The sequence below is a fragment of the Sciurus vulgaris genome (assembly GCF_902686455.1).
Source record: "Sciurus vulgaris genome assembly, chromosome: 11".
Lineage (NCBI taxonomy): Eukaryota > Metazoa > Chordata > Mammalia > Rodentia > Sciuridae > Sciurus > Sciurus vulgaris.
This window is the reverse complement of record NC_136472.1, coordinates 69,977,269-69,992,003: the sequence shown is the minus strand read 5'-3', so window position 1 is coordinate 69,992,003 and position 14,735 is coordinate 69,977,269. Positions and strand designations below refer to the sequence as shown.

General features: G+C 52.0%; 1 protein-coding gene across 6 annotated transcripts in view; it reads left to right on the top strand.

Moving 5' to 3' along the window:
* The window catches only part of NUMA1 (nuclear mitotic apparatus protein 1), a 68,999-nt gene that overhangs the window by 50,228 nt on the left and 4,036 nt on the right, over positions 1-14,735 (top strand). For 5 of the 6 annotated variants that reach the window (XM_079104847.1, XM_079104846.1, XM_079104848.1 and 2 more), the window contains exons 7-20: positions 140-227; positions 1,531-1,654; positions 2,136-2,293; positions 2,577-2,694; positions 2,795-2,912; positions 3,257-3,397; positions 5,072-5,194; positions 5,323-8,721; positions 9,164-9,205; positions 10,627-10,695; positions 12,346-12,465; positions 12,552-12,770; positions 12,879-13,036; positions 14,436-14,682. In XM_079104847.1, coding sequence (XP_078960973.1) covers positions 140-227; positions 1,531-1,654; positions 2,136-2,293; positions 2,577-2,694; positions 2,795-2,912; positions 3,257-3,397; positions 5,072-5,194; positions 5,323-8,721; positions 9,164-9,205; positions 10,627-10,695; positions 12,346-12,465; positions 12,552-12,770; positions 12,879-13,036; positions 14,436-14,682 — 5,124 coding nt within the window. Of the gene's footprint in view, positions 1-139; positions 228-1,530; positions 1,655-2,135; positions 2,294-2,576; positions 2,695-2,794; positions 2,913-3,256; positions 3,398-5,071; positions 5,195-5,322; positions 8,726-9,163; positions 9,206-10,626; positions 10,696-12,345; positions 12,466-12,551; positions 12,771-12,878; positions 13,037-14,435; positions 14,683-14,735 lie in introns of all 6 variants that reach the window. The other variant, XM_079104850.1, reaches the window with a different exon arrangement.

Below are 14,735 nucleotides of genomic sequence, written 5' to 3'. Positions count from 1 at the left end.
GAGAGTACTGACAATGGAAACCAGCAGGTTCCTGGCTCAGGGAGAACCTGGGAATAGCACTAGGGACGGAGCCCTGAGGCCCCCTCCAGAGGTCTCTTTAACATCTCAGTGATGCTCCTGTCCTCCTGCTGTGTTGCAGGCTGAGTTAGCTGTCATTCTTAAGTTTATGCTGGACCATGAGGATGGGCTAAACCTTACTGAGGACCTAGAGAACTTCTTGGAGAAAGGTGAGTAGAGACACTTCTGAGGTTCCCCTCATCTCTGAGCAGGGACTGCTGGGTTTCAGGTTGTGGACAAGTGTGTGGGGGACAGGTTGTTTCTGTCCCTGACACAGGGCACAGAGTTGGTGCTTAGGAAGAGTGTGTATAATGGAGCAGGTGGTTCCTGGGCCATGTTGCCATCATCTCAGTTCCCAAGAAGCTCCCTGCTACCACCTGGCAGTGGGTTAGCAAGGTACTTGTAGGTGATGCTGTCTACTGTTAGGGTGATCTCAACCCCCAACATGCACACTTTTTTTTTTTTTTTTTTTTGGAGATGGGGTCTAAGTTGCCCAGCTGACTTCAAACTTATGATCCTCCTTCCTTAGGCTCCCAAGTTGCTGAGATTATAGGCACATACCCTCATGACTGGCTTCTGTGTTTTAATTATTTTTTAAAGCTGGGAATATACAGTTTTTTAAAAGGTTTTCCATAATGAAGTTCATGTTCTACATGAGAGGCAGGTACATAAACCAGTAAGTATGATTAGGGATGTAAGTATGGAGTATGTCCCATGTCTTGCTGGCAGTACAACAGAGTTCTGCTGGCCTTCTGAGGAAGGGGTCAGCTGGCAATGATAGGTTGTTAAGATGGGCCTGGACAAGTTCTCTTCTGGGAAATTTGGTGATCCTCAAATTCAGGTTCATGAGATCTTCAGGTGGAGATGTTGGAAATGTGAGTCTGGAATGCAGGAGGGCTCTGAACCAGATAAGAGTTGGTAGGTCAGCATGTGGATGGTTGCGGAAGGTGTGGGTACTGTGGGCAGAACTCTGAGGCCCCATCTGACCTCTGGGAGGAGTGATAAAGGGTGGGTGCAGGAGGGAGGTGGGTAGTTAGAGGTAGGAGAGGCCTGTGAATGTGGTCGTGGAACCAAGGGAAGAGATGGTTTTGAGAAGGAGGGTATGCTGGTGGTTTAAGAGCTCAGTGTGTTAGAATTCTGAGGGAGGCCAGTGGTTCCCACACAAGAGGCTATTGTGGGCTGTGGGGGAGATTCTGAGCAGGGCTCTCAACCTTCGTCAGCTATGCTAAATTGAGAGAAAAGCATTGAGTATTTGGTCATTTCTGAGCGTGGAGGACAACTTGTTCTGCTGTGCACTTTCTGAGCACTCATGCTCTGAGAAAATGGAAGAACCTCTGTGGTCAGGGTCTACCTGGTGTCTCCCTCTAGTTTGTGCAGATTCATACCCTTAAGGTGTTGTCTCACATTGCATTAAGATAAAAATCTGTAATTTCATTCCTAACCTTTCTTGGTTTGTCTGTTTCTTACTCCTAGTTCCTGTCTCTTCCACCTGTTCCAGCACCATTTCTGAAGAGCTTTCCCCACTGAGCCACCAGGCCAAGAGGGAGGTTCGCTTCTTAGAGCTACAGAAGGTTGCCTCCTCTTCTAGTGGGAACAAGTATGTCCTGGGCTTCTCCTTCTGGGAGGGGGTCTCAGCATCCATGCTCCTTCCAGAGGCTAAGTTGACGAGCATCTTTCATCACCAAGGAGTGCAGATCTGGCATCTCTTCACGTGACCCAGCACTAATTGGGGAAACTGGTTGGGATCTGTCATAGGCGAGCCTCCCTCAAAGGCAGTTCTGTTTATGGAATTCCCTTCTTCCTTGGAGACAACAGTAAAGTTCCTTCTCTCAGTGCCAGTGTGCAGAGGGGAAGAGAATATGTTTCCCTTCCACCCCATCAAAGAAATTAAGGCATGGAGATGGCAAAAGACAAGTTTTCTCCAGGTCATGTCTTGAGGCATGAGAGGGCACTGCAAACAGAGCCCCTGTGCATGGGTCTCCCAGCCAGTACCCACCCTGCTCCCCTATAACTGGCTGTTGCTGATTGCTTCATATCTTGGACTCTTACCCTGAAATCTGGGTTTTCTTTTTCCTCAGCTTCCTCTCAGGTTCTCCAGCCTCTCCCATGGGTGACATACTGCAGACCCCACAGTTCCAGATGAGACGGTTGAAGAAGCAGCTTGCAGATGAAAGAAACAATAGGGATGAGCTGGAGCTGGAGCTGGCTGAGAGCCGCAAGCTCCTAACCGAGAAGGGTATGTGTCTGGCACACTGCGATTCGAGGGAATGGGCAGCATCTAGGATCTTCAGGGAAGCCCTGGATGATGGCTTTGCCTCCATCTTGTCCCCTTTGATGGCCTTGGAGCTTGATTAGAGCCCAGTCCTGCCTGGGCCAAAGGCCAGGCTGACCTCCTGGAAGCTAGGTTCTGTCCTTGTCCTCGTGTTCCCTTCTCCTTGATTGGATGCCGTGTGCCTGTTCCTGCCTCCCTGCACCACAGTCCTGTGCTGATTCTCCTCTCCTAACCCCGCTTGGGGCAGATGCACAGATCGCCATGATGCAGCAGCGCATTGACCGCCTCACTTTGCTGAATGAGAAGCAGGCAGCCTGCCCTCTGGAGCCCAGGGAGCTTGAGGAGCTGCGTGGCAAAAATGAGAAGTATGGTTCTTCCTTCCTCTCCTCCCTCACCCCCAGTCCCTCTCTGCCCCCTCTCTCTCCACAGTGAGGCCACTGTCCTCACTACTTCCCTCCCTGGCAGCCTCACCATGCGGCTGCACGAGACTCTGAAGCAGTGCCAGGATCTGAAGACGGAAAAGAGCCAGATGGATCGAAAGATGAACCAGCTTTCGGAGGAGAATGGGGACCTTTCTTTTAAGGTGAGGGTGGGGCTGGCACATGCAGGAAGGCTCCTCAGGGCTGAGATGAACTGGAAGACTGGCTGAGAGGATTGAGAAGACTCCCAGCCTGTGGCTCAGGCTTCGTTCTTTCCTGAAACGTGCATACTTTGCCCCTTTCCTGTACCATAATTGTCTGATGCCGGGGTACTAATTTAGTAACCCTAAATTTTGCTGTGTGGTCTTGAATTAGAGGTGTGATCAGTTGTGATTGGTTCAAGAAGGGGGAAGGATCATTGGCGGCACTGAGCCCCTGGGCATCAGGGAACAGATGGTAGCAGTGCCAGTTTGGGCCTTGGCTGATGGGATTTCCTCTCATGTCTCAGCTGCGGGAGTTTGCCAGTCACCTGCAGCAACTGCAGGGGGCCCTCAACGAACTGACAGAGGAGCACAGCAAGGCCACTCGGGAATGGGTGGAGAAGCAGGCCAGTCTCGAGAAGGAGCTCAGCACAACCCTGCAGGACAAGGTAACTCACTGCAGTGGAGTCAGTGCCATAGTCAGGACCCCGTGTTTAGAGTTGAGCTCATCCTACTGCTGTGCTCTACTGGGCCTTTTGTGATTTTTTTTTTGTTTTGTTTTGTTTTTTAATTAATTTTTAATTTTTTTAATTGTAAACAAATGGGATACATGTTGGTTCTCTGTTTGTGCATGGCGTTGTTTTGTTTTTGGTGGTGCCAGGAATTGAAACCAGTGCCTTGTGCCTACAAGGCAAGCACTCTACCAACTGAGCTATGTCCCCATCTCCTGGCCTTTTAGAAGGAAGCTGCCTTCTGTTTAGGGTTTCATAGTGGCTGTGATGGAAAGATGGGGGCTTAAGTCCAGAACACCTTGAATCCTGTCTGCTGCTTACATGCTATGGTTCTTGGACAAGTTAATCAATCAATTTCTCTAAGCATCCCTTCCCTAAAAGGGGAATAATATGTATGTCTCTCATCCCAGCAACAAAGGAGGCTGAGGCAGGAGGAGCCTAAGTTTGAGACCAGCCTCAGCAACTTAGCAAGACCCTACCTCAAAATCAGAAATAATAAGGGATAGAGCTATAGCTTGGTGTTCAAGCATCCGTGGGTTTAATCTCCAGTCCTAAAATTAAAAAAAGAAGGGGTAACAACTGTAGAAATGAAAAGTCGTCCCCCATTTGTGTACAATGAATCAAAATGCAGTCTATAAAAATAAATTTAAATAATAAAAACAAAAAAGAAGGGGTAATAATATTAGCTGCCTCATCAACTGTTATGGGATAATGTATATAAACCACTTGCCACATTGTGAGGAAGCGCTCAGTGGGTTAGTTGCTATTTCAAGTAGGTTATTCCTTATCTGAAATGCTTGGGACCAGAAATGTGTCAGTTTGGAGTTATTTTGATTTGAATATTTACATAGACTTTATGGGGTGAATATTCCATAAAGCCTATGTAAAAAAGTCTCAAGTATTTGAGATGTTCCAAAACCCAAAACTTTTTGGGCATCTTGTTGGAGTTTGGAAAGTTGTGGATTTTGGAGCATTTAAAATTTTAGATTTCCAGATTAGGAATGTTTAGCCTTTATTATTTATTGCTGCTGTTTTCCCCAACTCCGCCACTTGTTAACCATTTAGCCCTTAGGCAAGGTTCTTAGCATCTGGGCTCCAGATTCTCATCTATGTAGAAGAGGGACAGTAGCAACTCCCTCCCCGACTTCTGGATGGATTAGGAACTCAAAAGATGCACCTGGCACAGTGCCTGGTACCCAACCAACAATGGTGGGGAAGTGGCTGGGGGCTGTGGCTGCTGGTGGTATTGATGCCCAGGGGCAATTTTTAAACTGGTGGTTGTTTGGATACTCTAGGGATCAAAGCTTGTCTGAGAAAGGGTCTACGGTACTGAAATTGGTCTCTTGGTACTAAAATGGTAAGCTCTGCACCTTGGAGAAGTAGTGTGCAGCCCACATTGTGACTTCATTCCGCTCAAGAACTAGGCTAGAAAGTCAGGTCCGCCATGGGCTCAGCTCCGTGGTTCCTGAAGTTTCCCTAGGCCAGGGCATAAGGAGATCTTGATATCAAAATGGTGAGGTCACATGTTTAGGGGATGTTTGTGAGGGCCTGCTTGATGATCTGGTGCCTGTTCAACCTCTCTGTTCATATGGGTCTCCTGTTTACTCCCAGAAATGTCTTGAAGAGAAGAATGAAATCCTTCAGGGAAAACTTTCACAGCTGGAAGAACGTTTGGCCCAGCTGCAGGAGAACCCACCCCAGGAGAAGGGCGAAGTGTTAGGTGATGTCTTGCAGGTAGGAACACGTAGGAGCAGCCGGTAAGACCTGCATGCTGGGGTTGGTTTCTGTTCTTCTCAGTTCCCAGAGGGGACGTAGTGACTGACGAGTTCTGCTGATCCCCCACTGGTCTCCTCTCTCACCAGCTGGAAACCCTGAAGCAAGAAGCAGCCTCTCTTGCTGCAAATAACACCCAGCTCCAAGCCAGAGTGGAAACGCTGGAGAGTGAGCAGAGCAAGCAGGAAGCCCAACTGCTGGCTGAGCGGGGCCGCTTTGAAGAAGAAAAGCAGCAGCTGGCCAGCTTGATTGCCGACCTGCAGAGCTCCATCTCCAACCTTGGCCAGGCCAAAGAGGAGCTAGAGCAGGCCTCTCAGGCTCAGGCGGCCCGGCTAACTGCCCAGGTGGCCTCTCTGACTACAGAGCTTACCACACTGAATGCCACCCTACAGCAGCAGGATCAAGAACTGGCCAGCCTGAAGCAGCAGGCCCAAAAGGAGCAGGCCCAGGTAGCACAGGTCCTCCAACAGCGAGAGCAGGCCTCCCAGGACCTCCGCCACCAGGTGGAGCAGCTGAGCAGCAGCCTGAAGCAGAAGGAGCAGCAGTTGGAAGAGGCAGCCAAGGAGCAGGAGGCGACCAGGCTGGACCATGCTCAGCAACTGGCAACTGCTGCTGAGGCACGAGAGGCCTTCTTAAGGGAGCGGGATAAGGCTCTTCAGCAGCTGGAGGCATTGGAGAAGGAGAAAGCTGCCAGTCTAGATTTTCTACAGGAACAACTTCACGCTGCTAGTGAAGCTTGGGACAGTGCCCAGGTCTCACTGACACAGGCCCAACGGGAAAAGGTAGAGCTAAGCCAAAAGGTGGAGGAACTCCATGCTCAAATTGAGGCAGTCCATCAAGACCGGTGTGAGGTCCAGGCCCAGGTGGCATCACTTGAGGCCCAGCTGAAGGCTGAGCAACAAAAAGCCACTGAGAGAGAGAGGGTGGCCCAGGAGAAGGGACAACTCCAAGAGCAGCTTCAGGCCCTTGAGGAATCCTTGAAGATCACTAAGGCCAACCTTGAAGAGGAGAAGTGCAGGGCCACAAATGCCCGAGAGGAGCAGCAGCGCTGCATCTCTGAGCTGGAGGCAAAGTCTCGAAACCTGGTGGAGCAGCATAAGCAGGAACGGAAGGAGCTTGAAGAAGAGAAGGCTGGGCGTAAGGGGCTAGAGGCCCGATTACAACATCTTAGGGAGACCCATCAGGCTGAGACTGAAGCCCTACGGCAGGAGCTGGCAGAGGCTATGGCTTCCCAGCGCAGGGCTGAGGGTGAGTGTGAGCAGCTTGTGAAGGAGGTAGCTACCTGGCGGGAGCGATTTGAGGAAAGCCAGCAAGAGGAAGCACAATATGGTGCCATGTTCCAGGAACAGCTGATGACCCTGAAGGAGGAGTGTGAGAAGGCACGCCAGGAGCTGCAGGAAGCAAAGGAAAAGGTGGCAGGAATAGAGGCCCATAGTGAGCTTCAGCTTGGCCGACAGCAGAGTGAGCTGACCCAGCTCCATGCCAACCTGGCTAGGGCCCTTCAGCAGGTCCAGGAGAAGGAAGTCAGGGCCCAGAAGCTGGCAGATGACCTCTCTGCTTTGCAGGAGAAGATGGCTGCTACTAGCAAGGAGGTGGCCCGCCTGGAGGCCTTGGTGCGCAAGGCGGGTGAGCAGCAGGAAACAGCCTCCCGTGAGTCACTGAAGGAACCCCCAAGGACTGGAGACAGAGAGTCTGAGTGGCCAGAAGAACAGCAGGGACGGCAGTTCTGCAGCACACAGGCGGCACTGCAGGCCATGGAGCGGGAGGCTGAACAAATGGGCAGTGAGCTGGAGAGGCTGCGGGTTGCACTGATGGAGAGCCAGGGCCAGCAGCAGGAGGAGCGGGGGCAGCAGGAGAGGGAGGTAGCACGGCTGACCCAGGAGCGGAGCCGGGCCCAAGCTGACCTTGCCCTGGAGAAGGCAGCCAAGGCTGAGCTTGAGATGCGGCTGCAGAATGCCCTCAATGAGCAGCGTGTGGAGTTTGCTACCCTGCAAGAGGCACTGGCCCACGCCCTGGCAGAAAAGGAAGGCAAAGACCAGGAACTGACCAAGCTTCGTGGACAGGAGGCAGCCCAGAGAACAGAGCTGAAGGAGCTTCAGGAAACCATGGAGCAGCTGAAGGCACAGCTGGCTAAGAAGGAAAAGGAGCCCCAGCGGCCTGTAGGCATGGCCAGTGGAGAAGATGCTTCTGGTCCAGGAGCCCCGTTGAAGGCTGCTGGAGAGAAAGAGTCATCAGGCCCTGAGGTGGAGGCTCTGCGGGCAGAGGTGAACAAGCTGGAGCAGCAGTGCCGGCAGCAGCAGGAGAAGGCTGATGATCTGGCACGCAGCCTGGAGTCTGAGCGCGCTTCCAGGGCTGAGCGGGACAGAGCCCTGGAGACTCTGCGGGGCGAGTTGGAGGAGAAGGCCCGGGAGCTGGGGCATAGTCAGGCCACCTCAGCTTCAGCCCAGAGGGAGTTGACCACCCTCCGCACCAAGGCCCAAGACCACAGCAAGGCTGAGGAGGAGTGGAAGGCCCAGGTGGCCCGGAGCCAGCAGGAGGCAGAAAGGAAAAGCAGCCTCATCAGCAGCCTGGAGGAGGAGGTGTCCATCCTGAACCGCCAGGTCCTGGAGAAGGAGGGGGAGAGCAAGGAGTTGAAGCGACTGGTTATTGCCGAGTCAGAGAAGAGCCAAAAGCTGGAAGAGAGGCTGCGTCTGCTCCAGGCAGAGACAGCCAGCAGCAGTGCCAGAGCTGCAGAACGCAGCTCTGCTCTTCGAGAGGAGGTGCAGAGCCTCCGGGAGGAGGTGGAGAAACAGCGCGTGGCCTCTGAGAACCTGCGGCAGGAGCTGGCCTCACAGGCAGAGCGAGCTGAGGAGTTGGGCCAAGAATTGAAGGCATGGCAGGAGAAGTTCTTCCAGAAGGAGCAGGCCCTCTCTGCCTTGCAGCTGGAGCATACCAGCACACAGGCCCTAGTGAGCGAGCTGCTGCCCGCCAAGCACCTCTGCCAGCAGCTGCAGGCTGAGCAGGCAGCTGCTGAGAAGCGCCACCGGGAGGAGCTAGAGCAGAGCAAGCAGGCAGCTGGTGGGCTTCGGGCAGAGCTGATGCGGGCCCAGCGGGAGCTTGGGGAGCTGGGGCCTCTGCGGCAGAAGGTGGCAGAACAGGATCGTGTAACCCAGCAATTGCGGGCAGAGAAGGCCAGCTATGCAGAGCAGCTGAGCATGCTGAAGAAGGCTCATGGCCTTCTGGCAGAGGAGAACCGGGGTCTGGGTGAGCGGGCCAACCTTGGCCGGCAGTTTTTGGAAGTGGAGCTGGACCAGGCCCGGGAGAAATATGTGCAAGAGTTGGCAGCTGTGCGTGCTGATGCTGAGACCCGTCTGACTGAAATGCAGCAGGAAGCACAGAACGCTACCCGGGAGCTAGAGGTGATGACGGCCAAGTATGAGGGTGCCAAGGTGAAGGTCCTAGAGGAAAGGCAGCGATTCCAGGAAGAGAGGCAGAAACTTACTGCCCAGGTAGGTGCCCAGCACCACCCCCACATTCCAGTGATCTGGACCTAAGAGTGGGGACATAGTGGAAGTGGGCCTCTGTACTTTGTGGCCTCTGGCTACCATGCTGTGATGTCTTACCTTCCCCTGTTCACTGGGTGGCAGAAAAGGAGAGGTGGCTGGTTGCCTTCCTCTCTTATCCTAAAGAAAATACCAACAGTCTCTCCTTCCCCGAGAGCTCTGTTCCTAGAGAGCCAAGTTGTGATGACCTCTGTCTGTTCCAGATGCATATTTGCACTGGAGTCCCCAAGAGCCACTGGGGACCAGAAGCAACCAAACTGGCATTTTTAACTTACTATAAGTAGTGCCTGAGTGGAAGTGTCAGAGCCCAGGTGAGGTCAGCCTGGAAGCAGGCCGGCACCCCATGGCCCCCATCTCACTGTCTCCATTGCTCCTTCCCCGTGCACAGGTGGAACAGCTAGAGGTATTTCAGAGAGAGCAGACTAAGCAGGTAATGCCTGGGGTCCTTGATAAATGCTGGCTGCTTAAGCGGTGACCAGTCTCAGTGCATGACCCTGGCTGCAGCTTGCCTCCGCCAGCTTCCGTTGTGAACTGTTTGTGAAGGGGGCAGGGTCAAGCCGTGGAATCCAGGCCCAGGCTGCCCAGGAGTACGGTGTGCTGGGCCCTGTCTCAGGCCTCATCCCACCCATCCCAGGTCGGCTTCTCCACCCTTCTACACTTGTCTTATCTCCTTGTTAGGGATGAGGGGTGGCATGGCGTCAGCTTTCATAGACCTGAACCAGTGACAAACTGAATCCTTGTGATTCCAAAACCTCCTAAGACCTGTTTTTAGTTAGGGAGACTCAAGTAAGAGGAATAGCAGAGTTACCTGAGGGCCCTTTCCCCCACAACAGTGTATGCCTTTATCACAACCACAAAGGTGATCTGAAGGCAACCCTCACAGAAGAGGGAGGGTGGTGGGCTTAGCAAACCCACCCAGCATGGCATGGAGCCGTCTACAGCAGGAAGGCCAAGGTTGAGAGAAGCAGACAGGGTCTGTACAAGATGAAGTCATGTGGTCTGGCTGCCTCTCCTATAAGGATCTCTGTGCTTCAGAGACGACATGCCTGTGTAGCTGGTGTTCAGTGAGAGCACCCCTCTACCGCCCTCCTTCCCAGTCACCTCAGGCCTCCTGAATTATTGGACCCTCTGTTCTTCCTGTCATCACCTCCAAGGAGCCTGAGATGATGGGGGACAGTCAAATTGAAAAGCAAACAGTTAGCAATGGAGCCTTGCTTCTCCCTTTGCTGCCGGGCATGCCTGAACTGGAATACCTGGAGGAGCCAGGGCTGCTTGTGGCTATTTGGATCCTTCTTATTCCTCTCCTTGCTTTCCTCTTCCTTTGTGGGAATGGGGGAACTTGGAGTATGCGTGCTGTCCCTGCTCTTGTCTTCCAGCAGTCTGCTCCCCCAGTGCTAACCACAGTGGCCTTCCTGCTAGCACTAGCCCTAATGGCCCATGGAAGTGGGGAAGAGGTCTGAGCATCTGGGGGCTTTTGCTTTGGTGATTTCTGGGAGGAGGGAGAACGGGGTGTCTGCTGGAGCACTAGCCCAGGTCCCCTGTTCCTGTCCTCAGCCTGGGAAGGTTTGGGAACCTTCAAGTGGAGGCAGCAGTAGGGTGGTTAGTGAGGTGGCAACAGACTGGGGGTGGAGTAAATATGGTTAGATCGGTCTGTCAACATCTGTCTGTGTGGGGCCACCTCAGATTCTGCCAGTCAGCCTGGGTAGCAGGCTGTGCCCTAACTGGAGGCTGGAGAAAGGGCCTGATTTCCTTCTATGAGCCATGGAGACACTGTTCTTGGAAAGCTCCCGACTTTGTTTAGACATCCAGGGAAAAGCCTCCTGAGTCTCTCATCTCCTCTGTCCTCCCCAGGTAGAAGAACTGAGTAAGAAACTGGCTGACTATGACCAAGCCAGCAAGGTGCAGCAGCAGAAGCTGAAGGTGGGCCAACTGGGGGCGGGGACAGGTCTGGCCAAAGCTGCCTCATGAGAATGGGAGAGGGAAGTGCTCTCTAAGCCCCAGGGGTGTGGGGTCAGAGGAGGGGCAACTGGGTGCTTGGCAGCCTCAGGAGACCTGTGCCTGACTCAGGAGTGCCTGCATGTGTCTTCTGGGACCTCTTGGGGAAGATCAGAGAGGTTTCCGTGCCTCTGGACCTTCACTGTCCACTTATAGCTGTTAGTCAACCTGTGATTCTTTAAATCTATATTTGAATTGAATTAAATAAAAAGTTCAGTTTCTCAGTTGCACTAGCCACATTTCACAGTTGTTACATGTGGCTGGTGACTACTGTACTGGACAGTACATGTACAGAATGTTCCAACATTTCAGGAACTTCTATGGAACAGTGCTAGTCTAGGTTGTTTGGTAGTTTGGGTTCAAGGGATGAGAGTGCTTTTTTTTTTTCTTTTTTCTTTTCTTTTCTTTTTTTTTTTTTTTTTTTTTCTTTGAGGTACTGGGGATTGAAGCCAGGGCACTCGAACCACTGAGCTATATCCCCAACCCCTTTTATTTTTTGAGACAGGGTCTCAAACTTGTGATCCTTCTGCCTCAGCCATCCAAGGAGCTAGGATAACAGGCATGCACCACCATGCTTGGCTTACAATACAGTTAACAATTTTTTTAAAAGTATTCCATCTGTTATTCGTTTTTATGTGGTACTTGAGCATGCTAGGCAAGTGCTGTACCACTGAGCTATTTAATGCATTTTTAATACTTTCAACTAGGTCGCTTTCTTTGTTCTAATACTTGTTTTTTGCAGCTGTAGGCTTCAAAGGAATGGGGCACTAGTGCCACTGGGACTTGCTAAACCTCTAGTGGGTCCCAGGTGGTGGAAGCTCAGAAATGAAAATTTTTCCTGCTTCCCTTCCCATATGCCCCACACCATGTTATGATTACATGATAAACATAATTTTTATGGTCCTTTGTGGGCTTGCTCTGAGCTAAGAGATGTAGGAGGCAAGGATGGGATGCTTTTATCTAGTATCTACATCAAACCAAGCACTTGTTGGCATAGCAGGTGGAGAATCATGCAGACCTGCTCTTAAGGAGTTATGGTCAGAAGACAGTACTGGCATCATAATGAGATCCCATAGGCTTTAGAGTCATGTGAACCAAGCTCAGGTCTTCTCTGCCATTTAGTTACTGTGACCTGGTCATTTTACTTGAATCTCTACAGTGTTTATACATCACAAAATGTGAGGATAAAGTTACTTCTAAAAGTGGTTTGGAGAAGTGAATTCCCTGTCACAAGAGAACTCATGCCAAGTGCCTAGCACCACCCTCTGCACCAGGATGCTCTGCACCGTGTTCTCTGAGGATCATTTTCCCTTCCTCCTTGGAGAGACTGTGTGCATGGGAAGAGGATGATACTTTGTGCCTGGTCTCAAAGAAGGCAAAGAGAGGGCTGTCACAGAGCCAGCAGATGATGCGAGCTAGTTAGGAACACCTCCACAGATGTGGACTTTGAGAATGTGTGGTGTTTCCATAGGCTGTAGCTGGGGGAATATGTGTATTTGGGGCGGGGGATACCTTAAGCATCCAGGGAAGGTTGGTGGATTTGGGTGGAACAGCCAGCCCAGCCTTTCTTCTCAGGCTTTCCAGGCCCAGGGAGGTGAGAGCCAGCAGGAGGCCCAGCGCCTCCAGGCCCAGGTGAACGAACTGCAGGCCCAGTTGAGCCAGAAGGAACAAGCGGCTGAGCACTACAAGCAGCAGGTGAGATGCCCAGCTCTGGCAAGCTCTGCCCTTCCTATTGCCCTCTAGGCTGTGCCACACCCCCACCCACCCCTCTGCCCACACAGATGGAGAAAGCCAAGACCCATTATGATGCCAAGAAGCAGCAGAATCAAGAGCTGCAGGAGCAGTTACGGGGCCTGGAACAGCTGCAGAAGGAGAACAAGGAGCTGCGGGCGGAGGTTGAACGCCTGGGTCGTGAGCTGCAGCAGGCTGGGCTGAAGACCAAGGAGTCTGAACAGACATGCCGCCACCTTACTGCCCAGGTGCGCAGCCTGGAGGCACAGGTAAGCATCTGGCTAAACAGACTCACCTCAACCCTGTCCTGTTGGACTCCTCTTCCCTGCTCTCTGAATCCACCCCTGCCTTAGTCGTTCCTTCTCTCTCCTTCCCAGGTTGCCCATGCAGACCAACAGCTTCGAGACCTGGGTAAATTCCAAGTGGCAACTGACACCCTGAAGAGCCGTGAGCCCCAGGCTAAACCCCAGCTGGACTTGAGTATTGACAGCCTGGATCTGAGCTGTGAGGAGGGGACCCCTCTCAGTATCAGCAGGTCAGAAACAGCCCTGTACCCTAAGTCTGTTGTTCACTGAACACCTGCTATTCAGCAGGCTGTATTCCAGGTATTAGGCTAGGAAGATAGTGAAGGTGTTGTCCCTTTGCCCTATGGAAGTTTATTTCCTTTTTTTTGGGTAAAATTGGAGATTCCACACAGGAGCACTGTATCACTGAGTGACACCCCTCAACTGTTCTTTTTTTTTTTTTTTGAGACAAGGTCTTGCCAAATTGCTGAGGCTGGCCTTGAACTTGAATCCTGCCTCTGCCTCCCCAGTAGTTAGGATTACAGACGTGCACTACCATGTCCAGTTTCCAGCTATGCTCAGTTGGAAGTTTATGAAGCATCACAGGTGTGATGACAGATGTCTGGATAGGACACCCCAGGAAGGAAAAGCAGCATGTGGTCAGGAAAGGCTTTGTGGAGGTTTTTGTTCTGCTGGGTCTTGAAAGAATCCAGAGGTGTATGTGTTAGGTAAACAGGAGTATGCTGTGAACAGAGGTAGAGAAGGAGGCCGTGAGGCTCGGGGGGCCTGGTTGGACTCCCTCTTGGAGGCTGGTATCTAGACTTGATCCTAAAGGCACTGAGGAATCAGAAGGGTCAAAATTGAGGAGTACATGGTCAGATTTGCATTTTAGAAAGATTCAGCGAGTAGTTGTAAAAGTTTAAGACTGAAAACACATTATTTTTACTAAACAGTTATATTGTATGTGCCACTATTCTAAGCACTTCATTTCTTCCCCAGCAAATCTCTGCGGTAGTTCAACATTTCTCCTTTAACACATGAAACTGGGGCATAGAGGCTGTTGTTCATTTGTCCATGGTCCCTCACTGGTAGAGCTGGAGCCTGGCCCAAGTCTGTCCTTTCTACTACTATGCTCCCTCTCTCAAATGCCATTCTTTATAAAGTCTAGGTGAGAGGAGGTGAGGCTAACCAAGGAAGGACATGTGCATGGAGATGGGTGTGGTAAGAAGAGCTGCTTAGGCAATATGGTGCTGGCTTGGCAGAAGAGGAGGGTGTGTCTCTGTTCAAGGACTGGGGCTCTGCAAGTGTACACCCCCTTACTGAAATAGGAGATGCAGGAGAAGACCAGCCAGATGGGCTTAGCTTGAGACTGTTTGTTGTGAAGTAGCTGTGGCATCCATGGGATATCTGGGCCTAGAGAGCAGGGTCTGGGCTAAGCCAGAGACCCACAAGTCACTGGTATGAAGGGCTTAGAAGCCCCAGGAGTGGACTGAAAGCTGAGCCCAGGTCACAGGCTTTTCTGATACCTCTGGAAAATCAAAGATCTGGTGCTTGACCACCTCTACTTGTAATAAGCATAGGAAATGATCACTTGGAAGCAAAGTGACAGATAACCCAGAAAGTGCACCTCAGTAGTTTTCTTTTCCACAGCAAGCTGCCTCGTACCCAGCCAGATGGCACAAGCATCCCTGGAGAGCCAGCCTCACCCATCTCCCAGCGCTTGCCCTCCAAGGTGGAATCCCTGGAGAGTCTCTACTTCACCCCCATCCCTGCTCGGGGTCAGGCCCCTCTGGAGAGCAGCCTAGACTCCCTGGGGGATGTCTTCTTGGACTCTGGCCGTAAGACCCGGTCGGCTCGCCGGCGTACCACCCAAATCATCAACATTACCATGACCAAGGTCAGGCTGCTGGTAGTGGGACTCTAGGACAGTACTTCCTGTTTCTTTTGAAA